A 23,939-nucleotide genomic window follows, 5' to 3' on the forward strand; every position below is an offset into this window, starting at 1 on the left:
CGGGCTCTAGGCGCGTGGGCTTCAGTAGTTGTGGCACTCGGGCTCAGTAGTTGTGGAGCACAGGCTTAGTTGCTCTGCGGCGTGTGGGATCTTCCCGGACCAGGGCACGAACCCGTGTCCCCTGCATTGGCTACAGGATTCTTAACCACTGCACCACCAGGGAAGCCATGTACTCACTTTAACTGACACAATTGGTTAAAGCATTTGAATATCTTTTTTTTTTTTCCCTGCCTTGCGGCCTGTGGGATCTTAGTTCCCTGACTGAGTTCCCCAGATCAAACCCCGGGCCCACGGCAGTGAAAGCACCAGGTCCTAACCACTGGACTGCCAGGGGATTCCCTGAAGATCATTTTTAAGTGTACAGAAAATTTTACTACATATACACATTCTTAATTGCTTTATGAAGTTTCGAATGAGAACTCTTCATATTGTAAGAATAAAGGATTCTTTATAAACAAAAGATTACTTGTGCTCTTGTAGATGACCCTTAGTTTGGTGATACAGTAATAACAGCAAAATTGAAGTATTGCTAGGACATATGAGTAGAAGTACAGTGAGCTTTAAAAACACACACTGTCCTCTAACCTCCATCCTGTTGTTCCAAAAAGATTATTTAATTTCCATGTGCACACAGAGACAGTAATGTTTAAATCTGGAAAGACGTTTGTTATGATGTAGTTTTAATTCATTTTACAGATGAATTGAAGAAAGTGAAAGTTGAAGAGGATGAATACCTTGCTAGGGTTACATGGCTTTTCATCATCAGCAGACCTGAGATTAGCACATTTTCTTTTCTTCTACTATAGCTAGTAAAGTTTTTTTCTTAAAAATAATTGAGTTAATGGGCTTCCCTGGTGGCGCAGTGGTTGGGAGTCCGCCTGCCGATGCAGGGGACACGGGTTTGTGCCCTGGTCCGGGAAGATCCCACATGCCGCAGAGCAGCTAGTCCCGTGAGCCATGGCCGCTGAGCCTGCACGTCCGGAGCCTGTGCTCCGCAACGGGAGAGGCCACAACAGTGAGAGGCCCGCGAACCCCCCAAAATAATAATAATAATAATTGAGTTAATACAAATGACAGTTTATAACTTCCCTTGTGAGGAGATACAGATTTCTCATGATTAGAAATAGTAGCTTTGTAAAAATATGTATCTGTTGATTTCACGTTTCTTTGAAGAGGTAAATTTTGCTTTAAACAGTTACGTCTACGTGAAGTAGATGTCTTGGTTATAAGAGACTAAAAACAATTTTTAATAACAACAAAAAGTATTGGTGTTTGCAAATGCTTGACTTAAAAATACATTAAGTGGGCTTATGGTATTCCTTTATTGTCACTTGAGAGCACTGCTGTGCTTTCAAGAGGTAAAAAAAGAGATAAAAATACAATAAGAGGTAAAAATACAATAAGAAAGCCAAGAATGACAGTCAAGTCATTCTTGCTTTTTTAAAAAAGTATATTTATTTATTTACTTACTTGGTTGGTTGGTTGGTTGAATGGATGGATGGATGGATGGACCCAGTCTTAGTTCTGGGAGGTGGGCTCCTTGGTTGCAGGAGGTGGGCGCCTTAGTTGCGGCATGCATGTGGGATCCAGTACCCTGAGGAGGGATCGATACTAAGCCCCCTGCATTGGGAGCGCAGGGTCTTAACCACTGCGCCACCAGGGAAGTCCCAAGTCATTCTTGCTTATAAGGATATATATCTGGTTTTGAAGATACAGGATAGGTTTAGTATAATTTTGCTTGTTATTCAAAACTACTTGTGTACATTTTTTTGCGTTTGTTTGACCAATACAGGTTGTTAATTTTTAGTCACAGAAATAATACACGAATACTTCCTTATAAAAATGCAGATATTGCAGATGAACTAGAACCTTTTGACCACCAACCCAAATCCTTGCTTCCTTCTTACTTCTAAGAAGTGACCACTGCCAGGCCTTTATTTTTATTTATTTAAGTTATCAGTCAAGAGCAGTTTATTACATTAACCTTGTAACAGCCCAGTGATGATCACTAGACCTACTGAGAGAGAATAGGACTAACTTTCAGAAGTCTGGGCAATTTTCTACCTTTCATACTTTATCTTTCTGTCATTTTCCTTCTTCCTTTACATCTTTTATCACTTCTTTCTTTCATCATCCTTTTTTCTTTTGCCAAGACTGCGATTGTTAAGTCCCTCTCTGTGAAGGGTAAGATTATGAGATCTGAGGGCTGTTAAACCTAATAACTTGTTTACTGGGTGTATTGAAATGCAATGAGAGAATTTCAGTGAGTGATAGTTTCTGAACAGATACATAAACAGCAATATCTACCTCATGAGGTCGTTTTCAGATATGATGGATAATGTAAATTAGTTTGTGTTAGTTGACATACTGTAAATTTCATTGCTATTCAGAAACTATTTTGTAACGCATAAGTAATTATCTGGAAAAGTATTGTATATGAGACTTAGCCCAACATTATAGCCTAATTTTTATGTTTAAGTTTTAGTAGTAGTAATCTAATTTGTTACACTCTCCAAAGAGTTAGTAGGATAGCTGGAGATGCTTTTGGAATTAATGTTTAATTGTTCATAATTATGAGGTTTAAAATCCCTATGCAAAGAACCAGGAATTTACAGTGTGTTATTAATATTATAAATTTGTAACTATGAAAATAGACTGTAAAAAAATGGAGTATATAAAGTTCAAGCAAGGGGCTAAATAGAAATCTAATACTTCCTTTTTTAATCTCCTGTAGAGCCAGGGTCCTCAGTTTCTTGGGCTTACTTTAGATGTTTTCACTATTGATTAAACTGCATCCTCTCTCCTTTACCCTGCCTTAGCTTCATCTGCTTACAAATTGTTAAGAGAGTTGGGTACTTATACCCATCATCCAAGATAAAAGCTACTTTTGTTAGATGTAGGTGGTTTTTGTTTTTGTTTTGTTTTGCTTTGTCTTTGGTTTGGTTTGTTTTTTTGTTTTTTACCAGATTCCATACCTTAATTCATGAAGTCATGCCAGGCTATTAGTTGCGTTATATTTTTCTAGTTTTTTGGTCTCACATCTTTGTTGGATCTTTGAACAACTGATTTCATTTGGAGAGGGATTCTTAGTAGGAAGCTGGGATTTTAATATATTCCACTGTTCCTTACTTTAAAAAAAAATTATCAGTCCCCTAAAGAGTTTTTTAGACTTTTCCCCCAATTCCCCCATATGAAAATTTAATACTAGAGATTATTGTATATCTATTTGTGTAATGTATGCCAGTTCTTACTCCCTTTGTGGGTATTGTTGCCCCATTGAGAATGTATGGCATAGACTCAATAAGCTTCCAGCCTGGCTGATTTAGATGTGTCAGAACTGCAGTTCGTGTTAAAGAAATTAGCTAAAATCCTAGTTATATCCTAAATTTGGGGGTAGAAGTAGCCTTATCTTGAAGAACTTTGGATCACCTCCCAAATCTCTCCAAACAGCTTTTTTTTAATGTAAAAATTCTTTGCCTTTTAAAAATAATATGTCTGAGACATTAAAGGGTTTACATTTTTACAACACAATGCTTCTGTGTCCAACCCAGTTTATGGAAAATCAGAATACAGCAGAAGGCAATTTTTAACTTGGCCTGTTAAGAGTCTCTACCATTAAGAGAAAATATTTTCCATTTTAATTTATCCTTTCACATATATGGTCTTATATTTCTTATAGTGTGAAGCCTCATTTTAGGTCAAGTGGTTCAGAACACTCAACAGAGGGCTCTGTGTCATTGGGGGATGGACCATTGAACAGATCTGGTTCAAGGAACTTTCCAACTGAACGACATAACCCTACAGTAACAGGGCACCAGGAGCAAAGCTACCTTCCAAAAGAGACTCCCACTTTGCAGATGGAACAGAATGGGGACTATGGTAGGGGCAGGTAAGGAAATATGGTAATAAATATGGAAATAAGGTATATGAAAATTCTTTAATCATAATATGAATGTTTGAAGACCACGATCTAGTGATTTTTAAATTTAATTATTGGTATATAGTTATGCTAAATAAATACTTTATTCATGTAATATGTGTTACTAGTTTTTCATAATTAAGAAATTCAGAATGTCCATATAGCTCTGAGTCAGAGGTTTATAAAAGTTATTCTGAAGTTCTTTACAGTTCACTAAGGAAAGATTAGCTTAGAAAGATAAGATTCCATCTGCATCATAGTTTTAATTTCTAGCAACATCTAAACTGTGGGAATGGGGTTATATGTTATCTACCCTTCCTAAACAAAACAAAAAAAATGAACCCTAATATGCTTCTGATTTGGAGGGAGCACTGCTAATAAAAATGGGCCCAGCTTACTTAGTGGTGGTGGTGGTAGTAGGTGAAGTTTTTGGTAGATTAGCTCAGGATCTCTTAAGAAGAAAATATATCTTTTAATAATAAAGGAGATTTAGGAAGTATAGATACTTAAAATAGAAGTTCACCCATCTTTGATAGAATGTATACATTTGAAGAAACTTATGAGTTGTCCCTCCCACCTGCTTCCCCACCCCCACTCCCTTTTGTCATTGTTTAAAGGAGAACTCTCTTCAGAGGTCGAAGACGTCGGGAAGATGAAAGGATCCCAGTAAGTTTTTTGTTTTTTTTAACCTTTAATTACATACGTTCAATTTTTTTTTTCTTCTGTGATTTACTATGGCGTTGACTTCTGGTGTATCTTTCCGGGTTTTTGTTTTATTGATTATAATATTGATAATAATTAGAGCCTGTTCTTACCCTGAAATATCCGCCATCATCACTACCCCTCACCCTTAAAGCACACATATAGTTAGAGCTTTGACTTGTGTTGCTCACTTTTAAAAAAAATTACTTGAATACCTAATCTGTTCACATGGTTTAAAATAAAATATATGAAAATATTCCATGGAAAGTTTAATTATTGCTTTATTAATGGAAATTTAAAGAGGTTCAATCTTTTGATTGTACAATGCTGCCACAGACAGTGCAATGATAACCTCATACAACCATCACTTCCTATGTGTGCAGTAGTATCTGAAGGAGAATCCCTAGAAGTGGGATTTCTGAGTCACAGTTCAGTAAGTTGCTGCCTAATGGCTTTCTATAGGGGTTGTGCTGATTTTCACTCTTTGAAAGTTTCTGTTTATCCATAAGCCTTACAAGGTATATGATTTTTTGCCAGTCTGGTAGCATATGTGATTCACTTTTAAAGCTCTGTTGGATGGTGTTGGAAACTGTTATACTATTTATTAATTGTTACTTGGGGGCAGTTTTCTACCTAGTGCTGATTCTTATGTTTGCCAATCCTGTAAAACCACTTCGAGATTTTTAAAAAAATTTTTATAGTTCTAGGCAGGTTCTTATTTGAATCCTCACTTACCTAGCTTCAAATTATTCATATTTTTTTTGTGTGTGTGGTTTGTTCATGGTGAATGTTTCCCATTTCTTAACTGTGGTCAAAAGGAGTTGAGGAATAAAAATAGTACAGGAAGACATGGAGGTCTGAAGAAAACCCTGCCTGGAATTTACATTTATATCATAAATGTGAAATATAATACTCACTTTACGTGTATAAGTAGTGAATTATATACATATTTAATAGTATACTATATAGTGTACATATACATATAAGTATACGGATATCACATGTTTAAGCAGTGAAAAGGTACAGATTTTCAAAGAAGAAAAATATTGCATTATAACAAAAAGAATAGTCCTTTGGGCAAACTGTGAACCTTTTAAAAGTGTTGGGTTTTCATTTATAGCTTTCTATACCATGGCAGCCTTGAGACTTTAGGCAACACCTTTTTTAGGATACCATTGTAGCAGTCTATGTGAATCCTCAAGTGGCCCTGAACAATTGAGGAGAGGAGAGATTAGGTTAGAGGTCTGTTTAATATGTTGAAAATACCTGGATTGAGGACTGAAGATTAGGACTGAAGAAACAGGAGACCGGCATGCTTCTTAGTACAAAGGGCAGGGTGGGGGTACCCTTGTGCAGTGAGGAGATCTTAGCTAGAGGTACAATTTAGAATTTGTAAGCTTACATGTAGTAATTAAAGTTACAAGAGTAGATGAGATCATGCAGGGGACTCTCAGTAGAGTAAGTGATTTTAAAAAGGACCGAGAATGGAACTTGAGGAACATAGTAGCTGTGGGGCTGAAAAATGTGATTATTCATTTTGTTGTTTGAAGTATCCAAGAGAAATCCAAGTGGAGATAGCTAATAGGCAAATTGATATCTGGGTTTCAGGCAAAGATCTGGTCTGAAAATATTTAAAGCGTACAACCTAGTGAGTTTTGGTAAATTTTCAGAGTTGTGCAGCCAAAAATTCACCAAAAAGTGAAAAAGATTGTTTTAAGAGTTGTTTGCATGTAGGTAGTAGTTGAAGCTGTGGATAATGGATATCACACAGGGAGAGTATGGAAAGGGAGAAAGAGTGGCAATCATATAGAAACCAAAACCATCCAAAGAGGTGGTCAGGGGGAGAAGAGCACATGCTTGTCAGATCTGAGAATGAAGGAAAAGAGGTATCAGAAGCTAACGGAAGAATGAGCTCCCACCGGAAAGAATGTTTACCATGCCAAATGCTAGAGTGAGGTCAGGAAAAAAAAGTCTGTCAGATTTTGCATTGTGGAAGAAGGCATTGGTGACTTGTCAAAGCAATTTTAGTGGTGCGGTGAGGGAGTAGAGAAGAAGATACAAGTGAGAGGCTTGTCAGAGGGTATAGAGAGTGGTAGGTGGAGGAGAAAGATGAAAAGATTTTCAAGGAAGGATATTGTTTTCCCTTGAGACTATAAAAGGAGAAAAGATGATGGCAAATTTAGATAGTGTAGGGGTTTTTGTGTTTATTTTTGTTATGGAAGAGGGTATAGCAAATTTAGAAAGCAAAGAATAGTGGAGATTGATTAGAAGGTTTAAAGAGTGTGGCAGAGTTTGCAAAAGAACCAATAGAAGGAGCTGACTAAAGATAGGTCAGATTGATCAATACTAATGAGAACTAAAATGAGAATCCAGGAATTTATAGAGGAACAGTTCTCTTCATTAGGTGGAGTTTGGTTTGTTTCTTAGAGCTTTCAGCTTCTGTGGTACAGGATTAGAGAATGAGATGAGCATGTAACCTGTTTTTTGATTTGTGTCTTTTAGAGACCCCATCCTTCAACAGCTGAAGCAAAGGCTCCAACACCAAAGTTTGACTTATTAGCCTCAAACTTTCCTCCTTTACCTGGAAGTTCATCAAGAACGCCAGGTGAACTTGTTTTGGAGAGTAGGTTGTCTGATGTTGTTAAAGGTGTCTGCAAAGAAAAGGTAAACACTGAAGCATCCAATCTTTATCTTATGGGACCAATCTTTTGCCTTTGTTTTCAGGGTTATTTAACAGTTTATTTGCACTCAATGTTTATTTCTATCATAGTGTTTATTCATGAGTTTTTAGCATACTCTGAGTATTATGAAAAGATTTGTGATAAAGCTACACAAGGTCAATAAAATGTTTCTTCACCTTTGCCTGTCTTTGTATCAGTCAACCCAGCTTGGTAGAACTAATTTATGAAAGGTGAATGGAAAGTGTCATTTCCACTTAAGTGCATATATCGATAATTAAGTGATAACGCGAATGAATTCTAAGCTACTCTGGTAAACTCAAGTCTTCCAAATAAATGGAGAGTTGATGTCAAAAGGTTGGGATGACCCATCCTATAATGTTTTTTTAAGTGTAGACCTCTTTATATGCTAAATCCTCATGCCCCACAAATTTTTCTCATTTTCTACCTTTTGTTTCTAATTCAGCTTCATTTTCAAGGGTACATGTACATAGTATATCTAGGCTTATAATGAAAAATAGTAGTCCCCTGCTACCACTTTCAACTCTAGCTTTTTCTCCTGACATTTATCCCTGTATATCTAATTAACATGTTTATACTGCTCCTTCTTAGATTTTTCAGTTTTAGACGTTGTCTATTAACTTTACATTCTAGAAGCTGAGGGATTAGCTCTCTTAAACCAATATACTTTTCTCATCCTCTCAATATATTGTACTTCATCATATCTATGCTGCCATCAATTACAAGATGCCCCATTATTTTGGTATCACTAAGAAAGTAAAAGACACTGCCAGTTAGACTAGGCTATGCCATCATTTGTATGTCACATCTCAATATTGCATCATTTTTTTCCATAACTGAGGCTTATGGTATATTATTATTATGTCTCCTTTCTTATACTCTGCACAGCTGTGTTCCTGGGACTTCACTGTCATCCTGGGAATTTTCTTTACTCTTCTTTGGTGGATCCCTTCTTTTTCTTACTCTTGTATGACTTTCCCAAATTATGGTGGGTCACATCTTCCCAGGCTTCCTGTATAAGGTTTTTAGTATAAATTTCTTGAGATCTTGCATTCTGAAATGTTCTTCTGTTCTCACACTTGATCAGTAGCTTATCTCTGTAGAATTCTCTATTAGAAATCATTTTCCCTCAGAATTTTGAAGGTATTTCACTGTCTTCCCTTGTTAAAAAAACTATGCAATTTTGTAATTGTTTCACCACTTCTAAGACCTCCCCCGCCCCCCCCATACACGGGCCTCTCACTGTTGTGGCCTCTCCCGTTGCGGAGCACAGGCTGCGGACGTGCAGGCTCAGCGGCCATGGCTCACGGGCCCAGCTGCTCCGCAGCATGTGGGATCCTCCCGGACCGGGGCACAAACCCGTGTCCCCTGCGTCGGCAGGTGGACTCTCAACCACTGCGCCACCAGGGAAGCCCCTAAGACCTTTTTTTTAAAAAAAATTATTATTATTACATTTTCCCCATGAAAGTCAGGCTGTTTTATAATTAAAAAACTATTGTAGTTTTAGTGGCAGTGTTTTTTCTTAGTATATAAAATAATGGTGTGTTTTAAAGTTGATGGCTTCTGAGATTTGGTGAGGTGTGATACACAGACACATTTATTTGTTTGTTTGTTTGTTTGTTTATGGCTGCATTGGGTTTTTGTTGCTGTGCACAGGCTTTCTCTAGTTGCGGCGAGCAGGGGCTATTCTTCATTGCGGTGTGCAGCCTTCTTATCGTAGTGGCTTCTCTTGTTGCGGAGCACGGGCTCTAGGCACGCAGGCTCAGTAGTTATAGTGCACGGGCTTAGTTACTCCACAGTATGTGGGATCTTCCCGGACCAGGGCTCGAACCCGTGTGCCCTGCATTGGCAGGCGGATTCTTAACCACTGCGCCACCAGGGAAGTCCCACAGATGCATTTTTTTTTTTTTTTCTTTTTTGCGGTACGTGGGCCTCTCATTGCTGTGGCCTCTCCCGCTGCGGAGCACAGGCTCCGGACGTGCAGGCTCAGCGGCCATGGCTCACGGGCCCAGCCGCTTCGCGGCATATGGGATCTTCCCAGACCGGGGCACGAACCTGTGTCCCCTGCGTCGGCAGGCAGACTCTCAACCACTGTGCCACCAGGGAAGCCCCCCATAGATACATTTTTAAAGAATAATAATAAAGTGTACTTCTTATAATTCCAACCCACAAATATGGGATGAACACTTAATTTGATATTGGACCTTGTATGTTGAACCTCTGATTTTCTTGTTTGGTTTTTCTAATTTTTATCTTTGTACCTGTCTGTATTTTCTATAGAGTTATCCTGAATGTTACCTTTTAAACCTATTGAAATTTTAAAACATTTTAATCCCATACCCCTAAAAACCTATTGAAATTTTTATTTTGTCGGTCGATTTTAATTTCTAGGGCTCTTTCTTTTTTTTTTTTTTTGGTACGCTGGCCTCTCACTGTTGTGGCCTCTCCCATTGCGGAGCACAGGCTGCGGACGCGCAGGCTCAGCGGCCATGGCTCACGGGCCCAGCTGCTCCGCGGCATGTGGGATCCTCCCAGACCGGGGCACAAACCCGTGTCCCCTGCATCGGCAGGCGGACTCTCAACCACTGCGCCGCCAGGGAAGCCCTAGGGCTCTTTCTTGATATTCGTTTTTTACTTGTGGTAAAATGCACATAACATAAAATTTATCATCTTAACCATGTTAAGCATGTACAGTTAAGTAGTGTTAAATGCATTCACATTGTTGTGCAACCAGTCTCCAGAACTGTTTTTATTTTGCAAAACTAAAATGGTTTACCGATTAAATAGCAGCTCACATTCCCCCACTTCTCTCAGGCCCTGGCAACCACCATTCTGCTTTGTCTCTGAAATTGACTGCTCTAGGTATCTCATATAAGTGGAATCAAACAGTATTTGTCTTTTTGTGACTGTCTTATTTCACTTAGCATAATGTCCTCAAGGGTCATTCTTTGTCATAGTGTGTATCAGTACTTCATTCCTTTCATTGTGCAATAATATTCCACTTGATAGTTACACCACATTTTGTTTATCCACTCACCAGCTGAATATTTAGCTTGTTCTCACTTTTTGGCTATTATGAATAATGTTATTGTGAACATTTGTGTATAAGTTTTTGTATAGACGTGTTTCCTCTTGGGTTTATAACTAAGCAGAATTGCTGGGTCATATGGTAACTCTATATTTAACTTTTTGAGGAGCTGCCAGACTTTTTTTTTTTTTTTGTGGTACGCGGGCCTCTCACTGTTGTGGCCTCTCCTGTTGCGGAGCGCAGGCTCAGCGGCCATGGCGCACGGGCCCAGCTGCTCCACGGCATGTGGGATCATCCCGGACCGGGCCACGAACCCATTTCCCCTGCATCAGCAGGCGGACTCTCAACCACTGCGCCACCAGGGAATCCCCATGCCAGACTGTTTTTGCAAAGTGGCTGCATCATTTTACATTTCCACCCTCAATGTATGAGAGTCCCAATATCTACATACTATCACTAACATTCATTATTGTCTGTCTTACTGATTATAGCTATCCTAGTGAGTGTGAAACGGTTTCTCATTGTGGGTTTGATTTGCATTTCCCTAATGGACAGTTATGTTGAGCTTTTCATGCATGTGCTTATTGGCCATTTGTTTATCTTCTTGGGAGAAGTATCTATATAAGTTCAATTTTGAAATATGTTTCCACTTTAAGGATAAGGAAGAGTTGAGAGTTAGTTGCCCAGTGACTGCAGAGGATGAACAGACAGACTGCACCTCTGCCCAGCAACTCAGTATGAGCACCAGTCCTCCATGTACAGCTGAGCTTTCTGCATTAAGGTACAATTTCAAAGTAGATGATCTTTCACATTAAGATTACTTTTTCTTCTGATCATTTCTCAGGTGTTTCTTTGTGCTCTATACTAAGCCTAATGTCAAGTTCTTTTTTCCATAGCACAACTCAGCAAGAAAAGGATCTAATAGAGGATTCAACTGTTCAAAAAGATGTTCCCAACCAGACAACTATACCAGTTTCTTCCCCGAGTACTGCAAAGCCATCGAGAACAAATACTGCTTCACCATGTAATAGTAACATAAGTGCAGCTGTAGCTGTGGCCCTACAGGTAACTTGATGAATTTAGTTTAGCGAGAATAAAACAATAGGTTAAATAATGAGAAATTTTATTTTTCACATAACTCTGCTAGAGCAGAGTCATTTGGAAATAGCCCAATTGGGGCTGGTTGCCCGCATTGAAAAAGGAATTTAAAGTCACTCTGAAGAAATTGGAAATTTTAGCCTTGTTGAGGGAATGAAGAAATTACTGTTTATTCTGTTTCTTTTGATTGCTTTATTTCCAATCAGATTGTGGTTAAGTGAAGCTTCCTTCTCATTATGATGACTGTACCTTTTTTTGGGCTAGGGTATAGAGGCTTTGAGGCTCTTGAAATTCTTTTTTGTATAATGCTTAACAAATCTATGAAACCCATGAGGAGCCACTGCCATTTTTATTCAATTTCCAGAATCATTTTTATAATTTGAAAGATATAGAAAAGCAGGGGGAAAAAAGCCACAGAATTTACCTATAAGTCTTTCATTCATTGATATAACTAGTGCATTTTTGGTACAGCTCTTTTTTTTTCCAGGTTAAGAACATTTTATCTTGTCTTTTAATAATAACGATGATAATAATAGAATAGCACCTACCACTTATGAAATGCCTACTATATGCTAGGACCAGTACTAAAGACTTTTTTTATGCTTTAGCCCATTCTCACAGCATCCCTATTCTCCTCCTTTTCAGATGAGGTAATTAAGAGTTTATATTATTGGTTTCCAACTGCTCTGCTGAGATTCTTGTATCTCTCTTAGGGTTCTTTGTAGTCAGGGAAGAGAGAATGGAACCATTTTATTTCATCATGTGGATGTACCATTATTAATTTAATCTGTTCTTACTTGTTAGCCATTTAGGTTTCCAGGTTTTTTTGCATCATTATAAACATTGCTGACTTGTATATCCTTCAAATAAATATCTCAAGTGAAATTATTGTATCATACATAAATTGCTAAGACTTTTTAATTATATTCAACAAATTTTATTTTTAAAGATTGTACCTGTACACTTTAATAGCAGTGTATAAGAGACTGCCTAGTGCCCTTTCCTACAAGATAACTTACTGATTTCTTGTGGTTAACACTATTCTTTCTGTACTTTATTATTTAGAGAATATGTACCATAAATGTTTTTGTTTCTTATCTTTACTTCAAAGGAACCTCGGAAGCTAAGTTATGCTGAAGTGTGCCAGAAGCCCCCTAAAGAGCCATCTCCAGTTCTTGTGCAGCCACTGCGAGAACTTCGCTCCAATGCAGTATCTCCCACCAAAAATGAAGAGAATGGAGCTCCTGAGAAGTCCTTCGAGAAACAACATGAGAAGCCAGAAGCAAGGGCTAGTAAGGATTACTCTGGCTTCCGAGGCAATGCCATTCCCAGGGGAGCAGCTGGAAAAATCAGGGAACAGAGACGCCAGTTTGGCCATAGGGCTATACCTCAGGGAGTGACTCGACGTAATGGCAAAGAGCAATACGTGCCACCCAGATCACCAAAGTAAACAAAAACAAAAAAACTGTTCAGAAACTTCTCTCTCTTCCCATTAAACTTGAGCCTGGCTATATTGAACTGTTTTGGAGGGGAGGGCGTGGCCAGGAAGGAAACAAGAGAAAGTACATCCTTAAATCATTATGGATTTTGGAGTTGTGAGCTATAGAATCCCAAAATTCATCTCTAAAGCGATTTTAAAATGCTGGAGGATTCCAATCAGTATAAATATATATATATATGTATACATATATAAAAATATAATTTTTCTATTTTTGTTTTTGATTTTAATTTGCAGAGATCTTCTGCCTGGAATCAATTTTGAGGGTTCAGATTTAGCTTGGGAGAAAAACACATTATACATCCTTCAGTATAGGAGATGAGGGAGTGAGAGAAAATATTTTTTGAAGAAACATTTCTGTAAAATTAGAAATTACTTTTTTTAATCTATTTAAAGTTTGGCTTGGAGAATGCCATTTCTGCCTATATGGCCTTGTGTTGCAAAACAGATCAGTGGCTGGGGGTGACTGTTGTGGTGTGAGTGTGTGCAAGTATGATTGAAGCCAAATCTGTTGTCATGTTAGTAAATGATTTGAAAACTGAATGTAATACTTGAGTAGATTTTTTTTTTTCCAGTTTGAAATTTAGTCTGTCTTTTTGACCTTACTAATATTTCATTCAACAAGCTGTTAAACTCTGATTGTACTTGGGGATGTGACTACCAATCAGTTTGATACTCAAGGAAAGAATGGGGGTTATTTGAAAAATTAAAATTTTGTGTTATATCTGAGGGGGTGGGTCAAATGGAGCTCAGAGGTTTAAGCTGCCCTGTGATTTTTCTTCCCCCCCCAAAATAGGAAACGATTTCTTTTTTTTTGTTACTTTCTTCATTACTCTGTTCTTTGATTATCCACCCCCAAAAGCAAAATAACCAATCACCTACAGAATTGTATGTTTCTAGCTGCCTCGCTCAGTCTAGTCAAATCATATAACTGTTCTAAATTTCTGACTTGAACATTAAAGTATTTTACTCTTCTGGTCATGTATTTAGAACTTTAGATCCCAGAATGATAGGGCAGACCGACCCTACAGTAATTTATTTGTGTTAGTGTTAAAGATGAAACATTGTAGCTGACTCTTAAAGTGTTAAATAGTATAGATGTAAAAAGAAATTTCTTTTTAAAGGTTTAATTTGGGGACAACCTTTTCTGTTTACAATGTATTTATCACCTTCCTTCTTTCCCTTTCTCAAAAAAAAAAAAAAAAAAAGCAGTTTGGAATTCACAGAAACAGAACCAGCAAGTCACAAAATTTTTGAGTTGAGGTTAGAAAGATAGTTAAAATTAACATATAATTTCTCAGTGAATAAAGTTGTAGCTCTCACATTAAATAGGCAAGTTTACATGCTGGTGTTTAGAAAATGGCTAAAAAATTAAAAACCATGTTGCATTAATCTGTTTTAAGTCATACCATTTTCAGAGTTCTATGTAAGGTGGGGTTTTGTTTTCTTTTTAGGGATAGTTTGTGATAGTAATAACTGTCCCTTATGTTAGTGAATTACATATGTACAAATTGAAACTGTAAATTGTGAACACTGGAAAGCACCATTGTGACATAGAGTAAACATCTTAGTAATATATTAAAATGAATGTAAATGAGGGTTAAAATTACATTACTGTGAAACTCATCTTCCAACTCTAAGTTAAGCTTTGGAGATTTGTATTAGTAGGTAACTGTTCAGAGCTTTGAAAACACCGCACATTTCTGTACAAGCCAGAATTATCATTTCTTTGTAACTTATTATTCAGCTTGGCAATTGCTTTTGATTTGGTGGATTGATAACATGATATATTTAAGCAGTTTGAAACTATTCATTTCTACACACTATTTTCTACTAAATGAAACATACCATAAAACTACCTGTGCTGAAATTTGGGGGAAGTTTAGGTCCTTTAAAAAAAAAAAGTATTAATAATCACTGACTACATCTATGATAAAAGTGCTTATTTTGGTTTACTTAGATAATGCTGCAGCTGGTGGAAATGATAAACGTTTAAAGTGTTAACACTCTGTGAATGTATTGGATTTAAGAGAATAAACATTTTACAAAAATCGCTTGGTAAGGATTATAAACTTAATTATTGCACTTAGATGAAACAATACTTTTTTTTTTTTTTACAATGTGTCACAGAAATAGGCCTATATTACTTGTATCCTTGTATGACTTGCTGTTAGTCTACCCAACTTCTAAAAACTAAATGTTCTAATTGATACACAAGAAAAGAGTTCTTTTTCAAGAAAGCAAGTGTGTTCTTGCTTTTTCCCAGAAGGTGTTATTGAAAGTAGAAATTTAAAGACATGACCATTTTTAAATTTCATAATATAATGTTTTTCAGTTAATTTGCCTCATTACAGCTAATAGTTCCCATTTTGATGGGATGTATAGGGAAGAATAATGTGTGGGTGTATGTGTGTGTGTGTGTGTGTGTGTATATATATATATATAATATATATATTCACAATATGTATTTAGCATTTATTTTATTATATCAGATTTAAGGTTTGTATCTAAATGATGCCTGTGAGTTGTGTGAAACTGATGGCTTTTTTGTCCAGCATTACTCTGTAACTGATGAGGGTCGGGCATTCATTGTAGTTTAACTATTTATTTGGTTCTTTAGAACGAGGAATTTAAATGTCAAGTTTTTCTCTTCATCCTTATGACTTAACGTGTCCTTGGGTTGTTGGAGGGTAAAAGTAGATACAAATGATCTTGAGTGTATGGTTCAGTGATCTTCTGCCATACTTCTTAAATGCATGAGAACAAGAGTCACACAAGTTCATCACCTTGCACTTCACAGAGAAGGTATATAGATAGAGATATGGCAAAACCTGCCTCCATTTTCTATCCAGATAATTAAGGTTTTCATGGTATCTAGGCCTGTCTTTAATCTGAGTAATTTCATTTTTGCAAATATAGACACTGGCATTCAAAGGAATGATCCATCTAAATTTTTTTCAACTGGATTTTGGAAGAAGATAAGATCTTTCAGTGATATGTTTTTATTGTTCTTATCATCTTATGTGCTCTATTTGCATGTGATCAGATGACATGCAGATTTATTTATTTTTGGTTTCTAAAATTAAGGTATCTTGAATATTGTTGTACATTCCTTTTTCTTTTTAAATACCAGGTTGGCTTTGGAGAAGGCGTAATGAGGGAGTATTAGCATCTGCTGGAGCAGAGACTAATATTTAAAAGTTACTGAACACGTTATAGTTTTATTAGTTATGGCCTTAAATATTTAGTCTTTTGGCTTAAATGTCCATTGGTTTTACTTTGATACAGTTGAGCAGCACTGGGGTTAAGTCTGTTATTTATGTTGGCCATGTATATTAACCATATTTTAAAAGTACTGTTTTGTTTTTACAGGAAGGGTAAAATGCGAAAGAGGAGTTTTTGTAAATTCTTAACTACAGTGTATGGTGTTCTTTCCTAAGTTTTTATATTTCCTTACAATTTGGTGGCCATTAATTTAACTTTGGGCTTTTTGGTGTATGCTAATTTAGTCTGAGATTTCAAGAAGATACATAGACATTTCAGTCCTCATTAATTGAGGACATTTTAAGAAGTTGAAAGAGAATTTGTTTTCAAGTTGAGAGTGTATTCTTTTTTAAATTCCACCTAATTATTAAATAGTTTCAATTTTATTCTTAAAAGCTGTGAATTGTTGAGTAGACGGTTCCTGAAAGTACAAGTGAGATATCAACAGGCTGTGTATACAATGAAATGGTTTTATTTTCAGTTTTGAAGCACAAAACACTGATTAGTGTAAGAAACAATCCACATCATTATTGGGTTTTGTTTTTTGCCTGATTCAGGTGTGAGTGATATCTCTTAAATGTTCGGGGTTGGGAGTCAGAACCAGTTATCTGGCTTCTCTTGTCCATTGCTTAGGTTTGTTCTTGTTGTCAAAACCATTCCCCCCCCCCCCCCCCCCCGCAAATGGTGTGACACATGCTCATGCATATTATGTTATAATGAGTACATCGTTGTATTTGTATTTTTGTTTTCAACATTGCCAAGGTGCTATGGGAAATTAACACAAAATTAGAAAAAATAAAATTATTAAAAAGCAGGACTGGTTTCCTTTTCTCCAGGTGGCTTATCTCTAAATGGCTACTTGTATTTACTTTCTGATTAGCTTTTATGTTGCCCACTCTCTAGTTCTATTCTGGTTTCAGCTATTATTTTGTTTTTGGGAGCGGGGTATGGACTGTGTGATATTTCATCTGCACAGTGAGGGTAGAGAGCTAGAAGATTCAGCTCTGTGATTCTGGGGTTTTCTTAAATTCTTTTAGTGTCAGAAGCAGTTATTGAGGGGAGAAAAATCACAGGGCAATGTGCAGCTTAGGGGTTTGCCTTCGTGGGTCAGATTATGGCCTGATTTGAGTGTGTAAATTCTGGGTCTTTAAACTTCTGTTTCCAAGAGAAAGCCCCTTGGTTACCTTTACCTTTTCAACCACATCTTTGATTGCAAACCCTAGAGCTAAAGGGTTTGGGGGAGCTTTTTAAGGGAAGGTTTACTGGGAAATTTAAGTGAGTCTTTTAATCTTTTTTTAAACTATGATAACGGCAAAAATGGAAAAGCTGAGCAATCTCTGGCTTTTTTTAACAGCTGGTATCTGCAAATTAATGTGACAGCTCAACTTTTATTGAATATAGCATTGCTAAAAAACCCTGAAGTGTTACATAGCTGTTATGCCACAGTTTATTCTTGAATAGTAGAAATCTAGGTCTTTTAAAATATAGGCTAATTTCAAATTAGATTTTCTAATTCTCATATATTCAGAAATATTTATTCCACAAGTTATGTGTTATGAGTGTGTTTATAAATAATACATATAAAGGTAACATTTAATGTGAACATTCACTTTGATGATGACTTAGTAGCATTGCTCTTTCAACAGCTAAAACCTTTATTTTGCTAATGAACATTTATCTTAATGAAGATAGCTGATATCAGTGAGCAAAATCATCCCAGTAATAACAGGTTTACAGGGGAAACATGCTAACAAAGCCTTAGGGCTTTCTATCAGTGTGTTAGTGAGTTTATTTGGCCAAGAGAGGAGTGCATAACTTAAATTTCTTCTTTACCATATCAGGAACACACTGTAATTGTGTATTAGGTGGACTAATGACCAATTGATAAACTTAGTTATGTAGGCTTTTGAGTTGTATTAAAAATGAATGGATTTATCAAGAGTCTTATCACTGAGATACTTTATGTATTTATGCCTTGTTAGAAAATATTAACCGAAGTATGTCTCCAAGTTTAAATTTCAGTTTTATGCCTGGAAGTTTTTATAAAAAGTTTAACACTACTAGAGGACTGAATTTCCTTAAAAAATCTCTGGAATGAAAACTATCAAGGATGTCTTTAGTTTGTATGAGGGTTTAAAGGAATTGAGATGTTTTCACTTTCTTCATAATGCTCCATTTTCTTCTGGTGTTGTGGGAAGGAACAAGCTTCCTAAATGTTATCTTTTAAATTCATTTTTGGTAGCTGTTTTGCAAATCTTTGAAGCTGCTGTATGTCTCTCCTGTTTCCTCTGCATACCTGCTGTATCAGACTTAATGAACCATAGTAGAACTCCAGCCTCCCTATAACCTTATGTAGGCTGTTATTTATCTTTAACGTATGTTTTATATTTATTTTGAATGATGCATCTAAGTTCTAATTTTGCTCTTTTGCATTCCAAATTCTGCCTATACAAATAACTATGACCTCGACATGTCAAAACTGAGGGTATTGACTTAGCATTGGACCTAATCGTGATGGGTGGGGTATTTGTTTAGCCAGTATATATTGCATGCTGTGTTCCAGGCATTGTGCTAGACAGCAAAAAATAGATTGGATTCCTACCCTTATGGTGCTTAGCATGAAATAATCATAAGTAATTGCAAAATTAGACCAGCAGTAAATGTGAAAGCCAGAACCAGGCAGAGTCCATGCAGTTGGAGTGGGGTGTGATACAGGGATGAATGCTTTCCTGAGAAACCGAGGACAGATATCTGAAGGAGTAGGAGTTAATTAGGTGAGCCCAGAGGAGAGTGTTCCAGATGAAGGAGCAAACTGTACATCTTTATGATGCATTGGAAGAATTATAGTGTCCTGCAGATACAGTATGGGGGGGACCTTGTTCCATCTTCCAAGCTGAGGACAGAGAAAGAGGTTAAGAGCCAGACTCCTGGGTTTGAAATTTGTGCATTATGGAGAACAGATGAGACGAGATAGATTTTACCTGGTGATGATACAGTTGGAGCAAAGTGGTAGATTTGAGAAACATTTGGGAAAAAGACGTGAATGGGTTAGATATAGAGGGTAAGAGGAAGGCATAGAAAATGACTCATGAATTTGTGACTTTGGAACTGGATGGAAGTTTGTGGCATTCACTATGATTGAATACATTGGCAAAGAACCTTTTGTGGGCAGGGAGATATCAATACGGTTTTGAGATGGTTATGCTTGTTCTTGCAGGATTTCTGATAATCCTAACAATGGCAAGATGGAGGGGGACTGCAAAAAGAAATACCGAACTAAAATCATTCCCTTTAATTCTAAAAAACAGTTCATCTCTAGCATTATGGTGATTTTCATTAGATTACATTTTCTTTCAGCTTACTTAGGGATAGGGCTAAAAATTATTTAATTTATATCTACCCCTATTTCTGTCTTAATTGTTGCTACCCTAATCCTAATCATCATCCTCTCTTCCCACCTGGACAGTCTCCATGCCAACTACTGTTAAGCACTTCTCATGTGAGTTCATTCAAGTTTTAATGTTTCCAATCCTCACCAATAAAATTGTCAGATTGGAGAGGAATTAAAAGCATTAAGCTTGTTGTGACTGTTATCACTGCTAAAAAAATTTTATTATCAACTTGCCATTTTTCTATGTGAAGATCCCTAAAAAACATAATTCACACATGCCTCAGCAAAACAGCTGTGTCCTAGAAATGAAGTAACACGCTCATAAACACGGCTAGAAGGTTATAAAATTTGAATGTCTATCAAATCCCCCCCAACCCTGAGTAACATTATAGTCTTCCCATAGCTACAGCCAACTCTGTTATTAATCTTGGTGTATTTAGGCAAATCATTTCTTTCTCTCAGCTTGTTTACTCATCCAAAAATTTAGGGAGTAATAGCACATACTCTTCAAGATTCCAGATTTAACTTACTAAGTTAAAAAAATTTTTTATTGTGTCTCACCACTTGTTTTCTTGTGGATGTATGGCTGTTTGTGTAGCATGCCACTTTCCATCAGTATTCAAATCTTAGAAATACCCACACACTAACTCCATGACCTTAATTGTTTCATTTATGACCATTTTGATCTTACATATCTACTATAAGCCAAGATACTAGGTGCACAGAATGCTAAAATTATGAAATTTCTACCCTTAATAACTAGAGTGGAGCATTATAAGCCAAAATATTACTGTGAAGTGTTATGAATGTTTTGATGGTATTAGAAATACACATTCAATGGTGGTCAGCTCTGCTGGGGTTGGGGGGAGAGGCATTAACTTCCAAATGGATTCATGAACAATATGTGTTGGCTAGGTAGGTGAAGGAAGAGTGAACAGCATACTGACAGAGTGCAAGTAAAGAAGGGCAAAGAGGCATGACCATGTGGCAAATTCAGTATAATAGTTTGGAATGGGTGGAGTGTAGGTTTCAGTAGAGTACGACAAGAGAAAAGCTGAATTTACTTTGCAGTCAAATCATGACCAATTGTATGCTAAGAAAATGACTTCACTTGATTCTGTAGGGAATGCTCAACCACCGAAAGTCTTAGGGAGAGGATTATGGTTATATTCGAAATTGAGACCACAAAGCTCGTGGCTATGTGAATAGTTTGGGAATTGTCCAGGTGAGAAAGATGTTTGGAATTAAGGGAGCAGTAGTTAAAACAGTATGAGAGGTTGAATAATCTCTCCCACAAAGATGTCCACATCCTAATCTCCAGAACCTGTGAAAGTTATTTATACTGCAAAGGGGATTTTGCAGATGTCATTAAGTTAAAGATTTGGAATGAGGTTTTCCTGGATTGTCCAGGTGGGCCCAATATATTCACAAAGGTAAGTCTAAGAGGGAGGCAGGAGATGAGTCAGTAGTACTATAGTATGTCTTGTGATGAAATACTATATATCACTTAAAGTGAATGAACTGGAAACAGCTCTTACATGTCAAAAGAAATATTGAAAGAGCAAGTTAGATTGACATATAGAGTTTGATACCTTTTATTTATAGTTGTTAAATTACTATTTATTGTTTATGGATACATCTAGTAAAAGTATAAAAATGTAATAATATACTTGGGAATGATACCAGCTGCAAGATGGTGGATACCTTTTAAATAACCATCTTTTGGGAAGGAGGAAGGGAGGTAAATAATACTAGGGATGCATGTATAGGGCCTTCAAATGTATCTATAATGTCTTTAAAGTTCTGAAGCAGAAATAGATGGTGAGATAGGTACACAGGTATAATTCTCTATACCTGGAAATATTTTCAAGTAAAAACACTTTAAAAATGTAAAAGAAGGCAGAGGAAAAGGAGTTCCCAAACAATACTGGCATTAAATGTTCTAACAAGAGAAGCAGGAGAAAGAGATGTTAAAGAAATTAAAGGAGAAAATTTCAAGATGTAAAGTATAAATGCCACGTAAGTGAGATGACGAGTCCATTGGATTTGACAGTTGGACGGCTACTGGTAACCATTACCAAACTGATTCAATAGACTAGGAGTGGAGGCCTGATAATAGAGGGTTGAGAATAGGTTGGAGAATAAGTAGAGGGGAGCCAGTGGCTTACTTTAAACGTTCAGTGATGGAGCTGGACCCAAGTGCATAATCAATCTTAATCTAATCCCTCTCTCTCCTCTTCCCTCACCTTTTTTCCACACCTTTCCCTCCCATGCCCAATCCACTAGCTGTATGTTGGCTTCTTCCTCAGGTGCGTTCTCTATGTGACAGGAAAGATTGGTCAGTAGCAGTTACAGGTTTACGAGGTCCTTGCAGCAATTTCCAGATGAGGAAAGAATTCTCCTCCCCAGTGTCCAAATCTTTCACACAACAGGACAAATCACCCTCAAGAGTTTTGGGCTTTTATGATTCTGTAGCTTATGATCCTCAGCCATCAAGGGAAGGGATACACCCAGTATCTATATATCATTTAGGTACTTCTTATCTGTTATTGCTAAAATTATATTTCTTTGCTGGTAAGTTTTTAAATGTTTTTGTATCCTTATTAGCCATTTATTATTTGTTACTTATTTTTTCATTAGGTGGTCAATTTTTATTGTTTACTGGTAGGGCTCTTTTTTATAATCTATTTTTGTTTGTTTTTTATAATTTATTTACTTATTTATATTTGGCTGTGTTGGGTCTTTGCTGCTGCGCGCGGGCTTTCTCTAGTTGCGGCGGCGAGTGGGGGCTACTCGTTGCAGTGCGCGGGCTTCTCATTGCAGTGGCTTCTCCTGTTGCAGAGCGCGGGCTTCAGTAGCTGTGGCTCGTGGGCTCTAGAGCGCAGGCTCAGTAGTTGTGGCTCACGGGCTTAGCTGCTCCGCGGCATGTGGGATCTTCCAGGACCAAGGCACGAACCCGTGTCCCCTGCATTGACAAGCGGATTCTTAACCTCTGCGCCACCAGGGAAGTCCAGGGCTCTTTTTTATGTTCCGGGTATTTCACTGTCTGTTAAATATACTGGAAACACATTCTTATTTGTAATTTAAAAAATGTTAACGTTTATATCAGCGGTCCCCAACCTTTTTTGACACCAGGGACTGGTATCGTGGAAGACAATTTTTCCACGGACTGTGGCGGGGGTGGGGGGGATGGTTCAGGCAGCTTGGGGACACCTGTTGTATATGGTTTTTTGCATTTTAATTGTTTTGGGGGCCATATCTATCAACATTCACCTGTACAACTTGCTTAGAAAGCCCTGCCTATGCTGAAGTTATTAAATATTTTTCCTCTCTTCTAATACCTTAATTTTTTTCTTTAAATTTTAACTTTTAAACACATTCAGTTTCTTTTGGTGCATTATGAAGTGTCACTCTTATTTCTTATAAATAGTAATTTGTTAAAAAACAATTTGTTAGATACTTGATCTTTTCTCCTTGATTTGAGGTGCCACCTTTATCATAAAGGAAATTCCTAGTTATGCATAAGTCTGTTTCTTCAGTATTTATCAAATTCCTTCTATCCTCCTCCTGCACTAATAACACCCTGTTTTAACTCCAGTAGCTTTTTAGCATATTTTGTTATTTGAAAGGACAAATTGTTCCCATAGTTTTTTGTTTTGTTTTGTTTTGTTTTGTTTTTTTTTTTGCGGTACACGGGCCTCCCACTGTTGTGGCCCCTCCCGCTGCGGAGCACAGGCTCCGGACGCGCAGGCCCAGCGGCCATGGCCCACGGGCCCAGCCGCTCCGCGGCATGCGGGATCCTCCCGGACCGGGGCACGAACCCGCGTCCCCTGCATCGGCGGGCGGGCTCCCAACCACTGCGCCATCAGGGAAGCCCCATAGTTTTTTTATTTAGAATGTTTTGAATTTTTTTCTTTAATATGAGCTTTAGAATCACCTAACAAATTTTGTTTAAAAAAAAAACCAAAACGTTCTGTTGAAGATTTTATGGATATTGCATTGTACTTACAAGAAATTTTGGGAGAACTGACTCGACAAAAATTATGAGTCTTGCCACTAAAGAACATGCATGTTTGTCTTATCTTTCATTATTCACAATCAGTATTCCTTCATGACTTTTTGGTTTTGAGGCTTGTTGATTTTTAGTATGTTTTGATATCTGCTCAGGCAAATTCCTCTTCTAAATTTTTAAATTTTTCTTGACTTTCCTTGAGCATTTAATCTTCTATTTAAACTTTAGAATCTGCTTGTCAAGATTTAGAAAATTACAGTAATATTTTGATAAAGATTGCATTCACTTTTTTTTTTTTTTTTTTTTTGTGGTACGCGGGCCTACTCAC

At 37.1% G+C, this 23,939-nt stretch overlaps 1 protein-coding gene across 5 annotated transcripts in view; it reads left to right on the forward strand.

Annotated features, from left to right (window-relative positions):
* LARP4 (La ribonucleoprotein 4) overlaps positions 1-13,487 on the forward strand; it is a 62,994-nt gene extending 49,507 nt beyond the window's left edge. For all 5 annotated transcript variants that reach the window (XM_060024758.1, XM_060024754.1, XM_060024755.1 and 2 more), the window contains 6 exons: positions 3,680-3,889; positions 4,537-4,585; positions 7,124-7,285; positions 11,005-11,129; positions 11,245-11,413; positions 12,558-13,487. In XM_060024758.1, the coding sequence (XP_059880741.1) occupies positions 3,680-3,889; positions 4,537-4,585; positions 7,124-7,285; positions 11,005-11,129; positions 11,245-11,413; positions 12,558-12,896 (1,054 nt within the window). In that variant the 3' untranslated portion in view covers positions 12,897-13,487. The remainder of the gene's footprint in view (positions 1-3,679; positions 3,890-4,536; positions 4,586-7,123; positions 7,286-11,004; positions 11,130-11,244; positions 11,414-12,557) is intronic.
* The last annotated feature ends 10,452 nt before the right edge of the window (positions 13,488-23,939 follow it).

This window comes from Delphinus delphis, chromosome 11, assembly GCF_949987515.2.
Source record: "Delphinus delphis chromosome 11, mDelDel1.2, whole genome shotgun sequence".
Taxonomy (NCBI): domain Eukaryota; kingdom Metazoa; phylum Chordata; class Mammalia; order Artiodactyla; family Delphinidae; genus Delphinus; species Delphinus delphis.